The sequence below is a fragment of the Sphaerodactylus townsendi genome, linkage group LG02 (assembly GCF_021028975.2).
Source record: "Sphaerodactylus townsendi isolate TG3544 linkage group LG02, MPM_Stown_v2.3, whole genome shotgun sequence".
Classification (NCBI taxonomy): Eukaryota; Metazoa; Chordata; class Lepidosauria; order Squamata; family Sphaerodactylidae; genus Sphaerodactylus; species Sphaerodactylus townsendi.
The window spans coordinates 153021038-153035966 of NC_059426.1; the positions used below are offsets into that span (position 1 = coordinate 153021038).

Consider the following 14929-nt stretch of genomic DNA (forward strand, 5'->3'; position numbering starts at 1 on the left):
AACTTCAACTGTGACATGGGGATCCCCAGAGTTACAGCTTATCTGCAGACTACAAAGGTTAGATTCCCTGGAAAAAACCTGATCGTTTGGAGGTTGGGGTCTGTGGCATTAGACTCCACTCAGCAAACCAGAGTCTTTTCCACTAATGGATCTGCTTGAGATTAAGAGCCACAACATATTCTTGACCAGTGAATCCATTTGCAACCCTTCCTTACCAACAGATGTCCCTGTGAGGACAGGGCTCATCCTGCAGTTTAAATGGCAGGCTGCTATTCACCTGCTTGCAAATAGCCTCTGAATGTATGTTGAAAAAATTGCAAGGACACTATAGCGTATGTTATTTTCAGAATAAATCCTTTTGCTCACTAAAAATATTAAAGTAAATCCACACTGCACCATATTTATTTCATTTATTTGTATGTATTTTTATCCCATCCTATACCCAAAGGTACCAGAAGCATCTGGGATACATCCCAGAACACAGAAACCAATGTGGACGCACCTTAAGTCTCATCGTTATCTTAGTGCATAAAATGTACATGAATGGACTTGTGGTTCCTTTATACAAATTAATACTGCAACCCTAAGGACATTTTCCCAAGAGTGCACTTCACTGAATAGATTTAAGTGAGATTCTGAGTAGGGCTGCCTTGTGAATCACTATGAGGGATGAACTTACTGTGACAGCTAGATTTTTAAAATATGTGTCAATCAAAACATATTTACGTACTTTTAATTCACTGAAGTTTCCATAGCGCAAATCTTCACTGATAAATAGTCCCAGTGTAGTAAGAAAGACTATACGAGTGTTGGTTAAAACGACATTCAAAAGTTGAAGATCGTCACAGTCTTATAAAAGAGAAAAGACATTATAAATAATGGTCACAGTTCCATTCCTATCTTCTACCATTACTTTGTACAGACATGCTAAATTAAATGAGCATTTTAAAATAATAAATGTGACTCCTTTCTCTCTCTCCCTTTTTGAAGTCCGATTCTATCCATTCATCAAACTTGATGGCCAAGATGCACAAACTGGATAGTGATTTCATGTACTAGGTGTGCATTTGAGGCAAGGCTGGTGCTATAGGACTCAGGTGGGTCTGTCTCCTCAGTGACAAAGCCTAGTCCTCTCTCTAGATTTTCAGCATTCATTTAAAAAAAGATCCTAATTCTATTCATTACAAAGATATAACACAATGTAAGAATACAAACAATAATATACCCAATTATCGCTTCTCGGCCTTTTGGCTAAGATCAAGTGTGTAATATACCCAATTTGTCAGTAGAAAAGAAATTGTTCTTGTTTTCCAGTGTTCTGACCAATCAATATAACAGCTATGGAAAGACTTTTTGACCTGTTTAAAACTAAATAGCTCTTTACCCTAGTTATACACATTAAATCATGCCACAGAAGCATATTGATTTGAATGAAACATACCAGAGTCCCTGTTCAAACGTGTTCTTTTTCTTGCAATGTCCCTGCTGCTTTGTATTCTTAAACATTTATTGAAAAACCAAGGATAGTACTGTCTCTCCCTCCTCATAATCTTATCACTCTTGCTTATAGTCCTGACCTGCACACCTGTTTCTGTACTGTATTCCTCAGCAATTGTTTATCAACTATCAGCTGATCAGTGGAAAAGCTCTCATGCAAGTATGCTGGGGTGGATAAGTGTATTCAGCCAGTGGTGGGATCCATGTACTTTAGGGCAATAGGTCTCCTTCAGCGCAGCCCTGCAATTTGTTAGTGGCGTTATAGAGGTTGCATCGTAGGGCAAACCTGAGCCCCAAGCAAACTCTGAGTTTGATGCCCCCCCATAAGGGTTTAGCCACCGCGATTTCAATTTCAATTTACCTGTAACAACAATTTTTTTTTGCACCAGGTTATTTCTAAATCATCATCACATTATAGAAAATGCCCCAACTCACAAATCTGAACACAGCAATGGTGAAACACACAGGTTCTTTAATAGAGACTGGTGAGATAAAAGGTACGAAAGGCTGAGAATCAATGAACTGCAGTACCTGAAAGGGATTAACCCAGTTCAGGGAGTTACATTATTAGTTGCAATTGCTATATGGAACCTTCACGTTCAAAGGCGGTATGCCTCTCAGGGTGGTGAGAGCGTGGAGATGGGAAAGCGGACCCAATTAGTAACCCCCTCTCGGCACACACAAATAATTAGTAACCCACTCTCGGGAACTGGTGAGAACCTGCTGGATCCCACCTCTGTATTCAGCGTAATGTATATCCATAGTCTTAGAAGTCTACCTTCTAATCGCAATTTATAAGATAGAAGGCACTTCTTAAATTGTATGTATGTGATCTCTCCCTTCCTCTCTCTCTTTTTCTTCTTTTATCCAGGCTCAATTTCTGTTTTTCTAAATTCTGTATTTCTGTTTTATTCTTTGGCCTTTCTTAAAAGAAACTTAAATAATAATAAAAATGACAGAGACAAAAGAAAGTGGTAATGGACTTGGAATTTTCTTAGGTTGGGCCACAATTAAGTCTGGGATCCCAGCTTCTCAACGAAAGATCAATGTGATATAACATTATCCAGTAAGGTAGTAAGTAACCCAATAAGACAGGATACAGAGAGTTACACAGTTTATTTAACTATTTAACATGTTTTGTGGTGAAACATTTTTAATATAAAAAGAGATGCTTAGTTTCTGTTATTTCCTTAGGTCATTCTTTCATTGCTCTTTACCTTTACAAAATTATCAAAGTAAGGAGCAGTGGCCAGGAAGGCACCTGGGATCGATTCTAGTAGGGGATTAGGATGCTGACATCAGCAAACATAGCAGTGACCAGACCCAAAGAGCAACAGTAAATGTGTTTCCCATTTATCCTAGCATTCTTGGGTGCTGCTTAGCTCACTCATGGCTGCATCTTGGGCCTGAATTCTGAGGCCATGTTACGTGGCTTGCTTCTTGGAAAGACCAGACTTTCGAGAGGATTTAAAACAAAACAAGATAGCTTTACTATTCTTCCTTTTTTCACAGTTCTTGCCCTTCTAGTCCTCCATCTCTCTTCCTCCCTTTTTTGCATTCCCCATAACCTCATGGGCAACATACTCCTGAAGGTCATATACACTACAGCATAATTGTGTTAAGTCTCCCCACAAACAGGGAAAATCTGAAATCATAAGGACACAATGGTGCATTACTAGCAATAATACTGGAGACATCAATTTTGGAAAGGAATTCTGTTGCTCATATTTTGGTTGTTCCTCATTCTCCCCCCACTTTTCTCTTTGCCTGATTTAGATTCAAAATATTTGGACTGTGGAACTGTGTGTTTTAATATCACCACAAAAATGTTACATTCCCTAAGTCCATGCAATATGGCATATTAGACATAAAAAGAAACAAATACAAATATAAACAAGGTATTGAGAATTAGAAGGTATTACCAAAGTCAACAAGAGCACAAATGTTATGGGTCAAATTACTCCAAAAAGTATTCCGAGTGGTAAATCCAGTCCAAGAAACTCCTATATATATTCCTATGAATAAAATAAATAGACATGAGAAAACAGAACCACAGTATACAATTTAATTGCTATCAATAAGGCAGCCTAACAGAGGCACCCACAAAATATTTTCTCCACATTTGGAAGCTATGCAGTGCACAATGACTTTGCAAATTGAAGGTGGGAATCAAAACGTCTGGTTAGCATTACATGTTCTCATTACCGCCAGCAACCGTTCACCTTAAAATGACACGATTAAATGGCCACTGTGACGCACTGTGGAGAAAAGCCTGTTCTTTCAGCCTGAAGTTTTAGGATGTATTTACATAAATTCATCACGGAGCAGGCCATTGTATACCAACCTCAGTCCCTTGCGTATGCTAGAAAATGCATCCATTTAGCATTACACATTTTTGATAATGGCTTTCTTGCATTATCCAACACCTTCCACCTCTTATCTAGCCAAAAAGCTGATTCTCTGTTGAAGCCTCTGCTCAAACCAACCACGCTGAGGACACAGAGGGTGATTTCGCTTTCTTTTCCCCTGTTGAAGACACCTATCACACTGGTATATCAAATGCTGAAAGGGCCTTTTCATACACCGTTGCCTTAAGCTTAACTGCTCTGTCATGTCTCACCTTGGGAGTAAACTGCTGACAGATCTTACATCCCGCCACATTGTGGCCCTCACCAAGGCAAATAATGCAACAGATGTGGTCATCAGTTTTGGCCATTTTAGACCTACACCCTTCACACTTCTTGAACAATACCATCTTCAGCCCACACTAACTCACACCCCAGAGTAGCAGTGAGGCCAGCAATAAACTATTCATGTACCTCAGAAAAATCACACCTTTCACAGCATAACAAAAGGCATGTTACCGTTCGGTGGGAAATGCGCAAGGATGCCTAATGGCAGAAGTCCCTCTGGAGAAGAAAAGCTTGAGATCTTTCCCTCACTGGCTCTGTGCATGAACAGTCCCAAGGTGGGTCTGCACAGAAGCCACAATGGTGAATATACGCTGTCATTTCTGCCATACACTTGGTTAATTTGAATTCTTCTGTCCCATGCACTCTTTGTCACCTACACTAAGCACTGGCAGCATTGCCAAAATCACTGGGCCTGAGCAGTAGAGCCCAGTAGCCCAAATAGTGGTGGTGGTGGTCATTTCGTTACCGATCCCTATGCATCAACCATTTTTGTGATCTGTTCAGTGTACAATTTGTCCTATCATGGTGAGGGAAGCTTTTGTTCTGTAACCAGAGATGTAGGGAGGCCTCAGAAGCTTTGTCATGTGACTCAGAATCTGAAGACAGCACTTACTCTCCATCCGAGAATTATGCTGATACAGCAGGCAGAGACTCAGGACGATGCGTATTTGAATGTGCAGGCTGCCGGACATTCAGAAGTTCAACTGGAACAACACTGGAACAACTTTCACCCTGTAGAACAAACAGACTGGTATGTACAGTCTGTTTGTTCTAAGGGTGTAAGTTGTTCCAGTGTTGTTCCAGTTGAACTTCTGAATTTTCAAGTCTGGCTTGTCTCAGAGGCGGTGTAAACACTACACTCTCTGTATAGTGTTCCAGCAAAATTCTCTTCTAGATCTAGAATGCAGGCACCCTCTTGAGGCCAATGAGTGGAATGCCTTGCCAGTTGCCACCCAGAGTGCATCTTCCTGTGCCATCGGAGCATGCAAGCTCAGCTGTAGCCTCGGTAATTTCTCAGTGAAGAATAATATCTGCCTGCCTGCCTGCCTGCCTGCCTGCCTGCCGCCGCCGCCGTCACCACCACCACCACCACCACGAGTCAGCTTTCTCCCTTCCTTGAGACCGAGATCCCAATCTGCTGAAGCATCTGCTGACGTATCTCCAATTCTGCCCCTCTGAAAGGGATGGTGCCAATGACCTTAACAACTTCTCCAGCAACCAGGAGCCATGACCAAATATCAGCAGCTTGACCAACAGACACCCAGAGGCTTAGTAAAAATCAACGGAAGATCTTGCCTTCAGGTGTATATGTGGAGTCAGAATTATTAATCATCTAATGGGCCTTTCCCCACTTACCTTAAGTGCCGCGCTACTTGAGGAGAGTAGCGCGGGGTCCCCCTGCACTCCCCACAAGAGGGGCGGCGACAGCGCAGCTGCCCGGACGCTGCCGCTGTCGCGCCCCCTCAGCACGAGGCATCCCTGGCGCTCTTACAAAGGACGCCTTTTGATGGGGATGCCGCGCGCTGGGAATTGCACGCAGTGACGGCGGCCGAGGGAAAAGTGGGGAAAGGCCCTTATAATGTCCCATTGAGCCTGACCCTGGAGACATATTTCTATGCAGCAGACTTTGCATTATCTAGCAGATACCCCTGAGAAGCAGAAGCTGTTCAGTTCTGTAGATGCTGCCTACACTTGTATATTGAATACAGCACTTACCTTTAGCTTTGTTATTGAATGACAGACCAAGTATAGCCACATCACTTGCACAAGGACTTTTTGTTACTATCATATTTATGACATTGGGTATCAATGCTGTTATATTCACTTCCTTAAACGTCCACTGAAGAATAGGTTCTGTGAAAAGAAGAAAAATGTGATTTAATGAAAAAGAAAGCTGGAATATATTTCACTTAGGCTTCAAAAAAAGAAAGAGTGGTTCAGAGTACTAGAATATATATTGAAATCTGTGGGTATCTGGGTTAAACACAGGTGCTTATTTGCCCAAACCACTATCGTGCACACATTGAAAAATAGAGGGGAGTCGATAATTAAACTGGCAATCCAAACACCTAAGAGGTGCAATGAAACAATTTTTAAAAAGTTTTCAGCCAAAGCAGCGGAATTTGGTATCCCTCTCTCCCACCAAAGTTGAAGTCTACAGAAACTCCATCTTACCATACTAAGAGCTATTAAAGAAAAAAGAAATGTAGATCCACACCATGAACCACAATGAAGTCATTTCTGGGCCACTGAGATACATATTCCTACACTTTGCTAGAAATATTATGAAGTTCTTTATATTCCCCAATCAGCATCAGAGAGGGGTTTTGGGTTTGTTTTTTTGCTTGGTGCTGGTGGGCCCTAGAGAGCCAACATGGTGTAGTGATTAAGAGAGAGACTGTAAGTTAAAGAACTGAGTTTGATTCCTCACTTCTCCATGTGAAGCCAGCTGGGTAATCTTGGGCAAGTCACAGTTCTCTCAGAACTCTTTCAATCCCACCTACCTCACAAGGTGTCTGGTGTGGGGAGAAAGGAAGTAGTTTGTAAGTCACTTTGAGACTCCTTACAGGAGAGAAAGGGGGGGGGGGTTTACAAAAACCAGCTGTCTTCTACATTAGTACCAGCACCTTTTTGAGGACTCTCCAAGTCCTGATCCTCATTTGTAAGCCCACTCAGCCAGACAGAGGGGGTCTGAGGAACAGCCTAGTAGCAATCTGCAGAAGGAGAAGGGATAGGTAAAAATTGGGACATTTTATATATGAGTTCTGGCACTTTAAAAAACAAAAAAGTACTAGTCAGCACTACCGCATAGGTTCACAAGCCATCCCTGTGTTCTTGTTTTCCCCAACAAGAGTTAAAATGCCTTATTCTGTTAACTAAAACTAAAAAAAAAGTATATTAATTTATGGTGTAATTTGCAGTTTAAATCAATCAAGCTTTTCCTAGTGAGCATCTACAAATAAAATATCTAATTCTAGACTTTCTAAAATCACACTGATTTTATATGAAGAACTAAAAAGAACTAAGTATGCAAACCACTTCTCATTTGTTAGAAAGTAAGCCGTATTAAACTCGGAGGGATTTTCTTCTACATAAGTATGCTTGGGTCCATGCTACACATTCATGCAGGTATTCATTCACGAGAAGAGGATTGACTTTTCAGACACATGACTATATGGGAAATAAACCTAATGGATAAAAGCTGTGATCGTAAGGCACTTACTTGGGAGTAAGAGCTCCTTAGGATTGCTTCCTCAGGTGCTCCTTTTTGGTAGTTGAAAGTGCAGAAGGCTCTTTACATAATATTTCATATACGGTAGCAATTTTCTTGGGCATATTGCTCTTGAAATGCTCCTGACTTACTAGTGGCTTGTTATCCGAACTGGCTGTTTAATGAAGCAAAAAGCTTGGATTGCTTTCTGGATAATGGCGATTGTTTTTATGGACAATACCACAATACTTAAAAAGTTGTCTCTCCTCCACGCTCACTTTTTGCTGTTTAATTTTTTTATTGGCTACTTGACTTTGACAAGGGCTGCTTCCGCATAGTGAGGATTTTTCAGATTATATTCATCACCACTGTGAATTCTAAGATGTGGGCTTTGGTGATGGAACTTCCACACCCAGTTGTTTGCATCTTTTCTTGCAGTCTTTTAAAAATGTTTCCTTCCCACACATGCTCTGTGAAACTTACCTGCAGCCAGGTAAGTAATGCTTTTTTTTGTTTTACAATGGAGCCTATACCAGTGCCACTGGTATGCAAAAAAATTCCTTTGGTCACAGAGAAGAGCTGGTATGTATCTGAGAGGCACAACATTCCCACTGCATGTATGATACAAAATCCTCACTCCTTAATAAACATGAAGACTTTCTAGTGTGTATAAATAGAGCCTCATGAGAGCCACATCATGCAATTATATATTTATTTATAGCCCATCTTCCTTGCTGAGACTGAACATGGATGACGTGTGCCAGTCAAACAGTAGAAGACAACCAATGAACAATGCAGTAGGACTAGGATTACATTGAGGAACGCTGCAAATGACAAGCCATCTAAGGCAGATAACAGAAAGTGGATTACAAGGTAAAGACAATGTACAATGTACACGATGCAGTGCAAGCAGGCGATACCTACATTAACCACTGCGATGGATTATTCCATTATAAAGATGTTCTCTTGGGCTGCTCATTCTCCCACAGTTCTAAACTTTTCAAAATGCCCTCTTCAACATTATGATTCTGAATCTTCCGCAGAATAAGAGGAGGGTGGAAGCCTGGCTGACTTCCCCAGGCAGGCTGTTCCATAAGATGTGAGCCATCACTGAGCATGAACAAGAATGGGCAACTATTGATCTTACCCATTTGCAAGGTGGCTTAGAAAGTTTTGTTGTAGCAGAGCATATAACCCTCAAAACTCTGCAGATGCTGTTTTGCCAGAGGCTACAGAAACAAGGAATCTTTTTAATGTGAGCATGATTTGTGGAAGGCTTTCATGGCTGGATTCAACTGGTTGTAGTGGGTTTTCCGGGTTATGTGGCCGTGGTCTGGCAGATCTTGTTCCTAATGTTTCGCCTGCTTCTGTGGCTGGCATCTTCACAACCAGTTGAACATGATTTAATCAAAACAGCTTACAAAGCAAACAAAGACAATGGCTTCTTACAGCAACAGCCATAATCCTAAACCTGGTTCCACACCATCCTTTGGTCTCCAATTAAGCCCACTTGCTATGTCTTCCATTTGTATACTCTCCTCAGCCTGTTGGGTGTATAAAGTGCAATCAAGTCGCAGCTGACTTATGGAAAACCAATAGTGCTTTCAAGAGACTGACAGTGGCAGCGTGCCCTTGCCTTGCTCTGCATAACCACCCCAATATTCTGTGGTGGTCTCCCAGAGGTGTAGCTACAGAAAGTGGCACCCAGGGCAAGCACTGAAATTGTACTCACCCCGCTCAGTTTCCACTGCCCCAACATACCTTCACAGTGAAGCAGTGGAGACTCCAGATTGGTTGACTATATCTCATGTGCTGCCCACCTTGACTCTGGCTTGTGCAGCCAAACTCTAGCTCCTGCCTGCCTGCAATACAACATGCTACATCCACCACAGAACTACATCTTCACTTTTCTTTAATATGAGGCAATTTATGAAAAGGATGCCTAAGCCAGTGGGACTTTTTTTGCAAATACAGTTGAGAAAGCCAACAGTCAATGTATGAATATGTTCAGGAGGATACAAAGTGATTAACTTGGCCATAGTCATAACAATTTGTGAAAACACCAGTCTACACAAGTTATGGTTTACCTCGAGCAACATCCAGTACAGTTCCTTCAGTAGTAAACATATGTAATCCATGATGCATATCAAATTTTGCATACCACTGTTCTATTGGAGCAATATCTGCATGAACAGTATAAACAAAAGAAGACATATTAGCCATACAAACAGACAAGAATGAAGTCATAAGTTCTTTTCATACTTGAGCCATTTTGGTGTGCTGTTAGTAGATTTTTCCTATAAAACACTGATTGTTAACTTGATACCTGTGGGTACTTCATTGGAGCCAAAGATGCTTCAGAAGAACCCAGAAGCCATTCCACTACATCTTCAGGTATGACCCATTTGGATTTCCCTGCCTCTATCATAGAACACTTGGCTTGGAAGAACCTTTCATCATCTTGTGATTGGCCTCATTTTCTGGATTGGATAATAATCCCTCCCCAAGGGAATTAATTTGTTCTTGTGCTGAATAATAGTACTCAAAATTCTAAAAGTATCCATAGGATCAATAATGTTGGAAGTCCTGCTATAAAGAATGTTGCTCTATACCTTTCTGAAGAATAAACAAAGATCCTTTCTCATGCTTTTTTCCTGAATATCATAAACATTTTTCCAGGCTAATATAAACAAAGATTTTAAAATTATTTTCATCACCAATTATTTGGTATAACAAAGTGGAAAAGAGACTTACCTGAGAATTTTGGTTTTCTTTGAGGGAAGGAGGGCACGGACAATGAGTTTTAGGTTCTACCTTTGGGGCTGTGAAAATAATCCTTAAAATCAACCAGAGGAGGAGGGGACTTTCCCCACAATAGTTGAATAATTTCTCCACAATAGTTGAATAATTTCTAATAGCAAATCAATTTATAAAGAAACAACTGAAAAAGGTGAACTTGTGCAAAAAACCCCCCCCCCACCTTCCTTTTCTGAAAGTGAATCCCGAAAGTGAAAGACATAAGGTCAGGAGAGAGAGAACAAGGAAAAGGAATCAAACTTGTATGAAGGAACATCTTTCTGCCGATAGAAATAAAGCACTGAAAATCTTGAGATGGTTCTGTACTAAGGACAGGTCAGACTAGCTGTTGAGGAGAACAGGAATTCACAGGTGAATGCAGAATTCCCTTCTCTAGCTTCCAGGAAGGAAGGCACCTGAGTGCGCAGCTAATTACACCCTGATGCTGGCTTTGCAGGGTTGTAAAATCTTTTGGAAGTCACATTGTCCAAAGACTGCCTTGGTGAAGAAACCTATTATGTAAAGTCTTAGGGGGTCACACTGTGTATCTCTTCCAGGGAAGCTCTCACTCAGGGAGCTGCCAAAGATGTGTCACTTCTATTAGAATGGGTTCACAAAAACCTATAAGTCGCTTACAGGTTAAAGCAATGTTTCCCCAGAGTTTCCATGCTACTGATGTTGTGGACATTTGTTTGTGCAGAGAGGACTTTGTGAAGGGGACAAAGAGGGATCTATGTTGTTGAATGGACATGGTCCTGTCTATGTACTGCTCAGTCGAATGAAATGCATGCACGTGGTCTTATCTTTGGATAAGATACTTTTATGGACTTGTGTAATTGCTTTCCTCCTTGTGAATGGGATATAAAGGCCCAGGGACCTCCATTTCTACTTATATCTGACAAAAGGAGCTTTCACTTTTGAAAGCTTGTGCCTTGAAAATTTTGTTCTTCTATTGTAGACCAACCTGAAACTTAATTATCAATGCAGAAGTAAAGAGTTATATAATTTTCTGTTGAGTAATCCAATGTTAAAAATGCAAATAGTTATGCTGTAATAAAGGATAAATGGAAGCAAAGATTATTTGACAAGTATCACTTGCATACTGTATCCATAGTGAGAAACATTGTTGAGATGTACCTCTCTCCAGGGATGAAAAGATCTGATATAGTTAAGCTAACTGATGCCTAGGGTTTCTTAAGTACATGCTTATATCTAAATCAGGACTGATCAGAGTCATTCAGAGCACTGTTTAATGCTATTCAGGGGTATTAATTTAATTTAGAATTGTAATTGTAATTTTTTAAAAATTGTAATTTTAATTTATAATTGCTATAATTTAGAATTGTGTTCCACCTTGAACAGTAAGGGAAAGCCAGCATATGGACATAGTAATAAATTAATTAATCGGTGAATTGGCATGTGACAGTAGCTGAACACCATTTCCATGCCCAAGATGTCATAGGTCTGCTAATTATATATATTATAATTTGGTATTTTTGAAATAAACAAATGGCACTCAGTTTTATTAAAGAAAATGTCTTGAGTATATATTCCCCAGCCCAAAGCTATATAGTGCATGACTATATCAGATATGTTATTGGGTCACAGAAAAGAAAGTCATTGTATATACAGACTGCAAATACAGTAACTGGAGACTGTTCAAATGGGAAGTTGGTTTTTTCCCAGGTTAAAATCCTTACAGAGTTTCTGAATGCCGAAATTCCAGTGATGGGATTAGAGAGTTGATTAATTAGTACCGTTATAGATAATAGATTAAAATCCTTAGAGGCTTTCTGACTGTAGCCATTCCTGTGGCAGAATTAGATAGTTGATTAGTTACTACTGTTATAGATAATGGATTTCTAGAATTAATAGAACTTAAACTTTGACTGGCTTGCTTTTTTTAAAAAAAATCACATTAAATGGGTTTCTGAGTAGTTAAGGGATTAATGAGAAAGAAGAACACAGTGTACAAATGCACAAGATTTAGAAATGCAAAAGATAGGATAACTATACATAAAAGATAATAACCACTTCATAGCACTGATAATGATTAAGGTAAGTATCAATATTTGAGGGGAAGTGCAACAAAATTATATCAAGCTCTCACCTGTATTATGTGCAATGTCGTGTCGTGGAATTTCAAGAGACCAGGTAGACTGATCTTCTGCCTTTTGTTTCAGAAATTACAGCAATAAAGATTCTAAGTCTTACCCTGTTAGAGTCACACATTTTAAATATACTACAATGCAATTTGATTTTACATTTTCTTCCCATCTGCAACAAGAATTGCCATACTTTGGTCACATAATTAGAAGACAAGAGTCACTTGAAAAGACAGGAAAGGTTGCAGGCAGCAGGAAAAGAGGAAGATACAACCTGAGATGGATTGACTCTGTAAAGGCCCTCAGTTTGCAAGTTCTGAACAAGGGTCACCATGAGTCAGAAAGTGATTTGATGGCACATCATACACGCACACAAGAGTGTTGAAGCATAGCAGAAAGCAGGCACTAACTCTTCCTTTTGGTAAACTGCCCCTGTGGTATAGCCAGCAAGGCACCTAGGAGGCATTTGCTGTGTATTGAAACAAATGCAAAATGTTCCTAAATTTTGCAGTAAAAGTTTCGTGATCAGGATGCTAGATTCCTACCCACCTTCCATTTGACAATTGCCGGGAGTAAGTTTTGCTCCATAAAAATTGTTTTGAGGAATTTGTCATTCTTAGAAAGATTCCATTGCCCAACCCAATTGCTAATTCTAACAATTCTAACAAGTTTGTAGTAATGCTGTGCTTTACCAGAAGCCTTTTGAAGGAGAACACTTTTGAGTAACTACTATTGAAGATCTCTATGGTGGGAAATAGCCCTGCCGAAGTATACAGTATTAGATTCTTCCTTCTGTTTTGTTCAGAATCGGTCTCATCCTTGTCAAATAAATGACAGGTGACACTCTATCAAAATAGGAAGAAAACAGCCATTAATATGAGAATCACAGGTCTACAACATCTAGCATGATCAAAAGCCCTAAATGATAATCTGATACCTCCAATTGTTCACACAATAATACATTTGTTAAGCTTTTAAGACACTATTGCTTTGGCTGCCACAAATTCACATGGCTACTGTTCTCAAATTCCCAACTGTTTTTTGCCTTTTCTGTAAATGGTACTGTACATTGAGGAAAAATTTTCCCACAAAGGAAAACTTTCTCAAAAGAAGGGGGAGAAGAAATTTGTTTTAAAAAGAGGGGGAATGTTGTTTCAAGATACCAGTTCCAAGATCCCCATTTAAATCCACAATTCTCTGGCTTCCTTGTTTCACCCAGAACTTCTCTGCATCCTTGTCTCTTCCAAACCATAGCCAGAAATTTTGTGGTGTGGGGTCATCAGTTAGTGGGGGGAATCTGATCACCAGGTCCATGTTGTCTTAACCAATGAGATGCATTGAGTGGGGCCTGATGTCCTACATGAGGTTCAGCAATGTGACTAATTAGGGAGTGTGCAGTTTTGAAGGAATTTAAACTGTGTTTGCTAACCAAATTTCCTATCCAGTTGGGAGTGCACTGGGGTTGCAGGTGAAAATGCACAGTGTTTAATCATTGTATACTTACTGTTCAATATCAGGCTGTATGTCTGATTCACCTGCATCTATCTGGATGAACGCATGAAAAAGGATCACAAATAGGCATGATGTAATCCAGAAAACCTGACTGCTTTATGTTTGGGACTGCTGCCAACAACCAGACTGCTTCCTTCCTTCTCTTCTTGAAACCAGCTTTGAAAATCAGAACTATTCCTCCATTCATGTTAGTGAGGACTGTTTCTGTGCAGGCTTTTCATTGGCTATTCCTACTTTACACATGGGCTTTCTGAAGATGTGCTATGTGCCACAAACTTTCAGAGATCTAGGGGCCTCTTTAAGGGAGGTTTTCAAATGTGTTTTTGGTGACTTGTGAGTGGAAGTCAGTTATTATCATAAGGTAAACAGTTTGCTCTTTTGTTGTTTGTACTATATTTTGTAAAATTAGATTTCAGCGGGTTTTTATGACCTAACTTTGAATCTCTTTGGGATAAAAGTGGAATATAAATATTTAATAAATAAAGCAGCAGTCTTATATCTCCCATCATAAATTAGGCAGCTCATCTGACTTTCCTCTTCTTCTTCTTTTAATGTGATCCATGATTATTGGAATGTATTTTTATCTTGCCAAGAAAAATTCTTCAAGCATTTAAAATGCAGTTGCAAAATTTATCTGGGCCAGTCACCCTCAATACACGGAATGGTCCCGTCCAAGCTAAAACTATGCTGAAAAGATATGTAATATTAGGGGGTGGGTTTTGGGGTCAGACAAACAACAGAAGTAATATGCCAGCAAAAGTGCATCTGAAACTTACAGTCCTACATTTATACTGATCCTTATTGCTCAGTCAAGACCACAGCTGTGTGCAAATGTTTTGGAAACTTGGCAAACGTGAGATGGGAGAATTTATCCCTTACTTTCAGCTCCTCGTCCATTGCATAAAACACTCATAAAGTGTGTCAAAATACTTCAGTGAAGGGTAGCCTAACTGAGCATTCAGCTGAATTTAAATATGCTGGTCAATAATTTCAGTGAAAGAAATTTAAGCAATTGCCGGCTTCAGGTTGGAAAATACCTGGAGATCTTAGGAGTGAAACCCGAGGTGAGGGGGATTTGGGAACTGGAAGGATCTCAGGATGGTATAATGCAATTC

General features: G+C 40.0%; 1 protein-coding gene across 1 annotated transcript in view; it reads right to left on the reverse strand.

Annotated features, from left to right (window-relative positions):
- Window positions 1-14711, reverse strand: part of CATSPERB (cation channel sperm associated auxiliary subunit beta) — a 72603-nt gene extending 57892 nt beyond the window's left edge. Inside the window, exons 1-6 of the mRNA XM_048484628.1 lie at window positions 14694-14711; window positions 12995-13147; window positions 12308-12368; window positions 9489-9584; window positions 5907-6044; window positions 731-849 (exon numbers count right to left, since the gene is read on the reverse strand). Of these exons, the coding sequence (XP_048340585.1) occupies window positions 731-849; window positions 5907-6044; window positions 9489-9584; window positions 12308-12368; window positions 12995-13147; window positions 14694-14711 (585 nt within the window). The remainder of the gene's footprint in view (window positions 1-730; window positions 850-5906; window positions 6045-9488; window positions 9585-12307; window positions 12369-12994; window positions 13148-14693) is intronic.
- Between the last annotated feature and the right edge of the window lie 218 nt (window positions 14712-14929).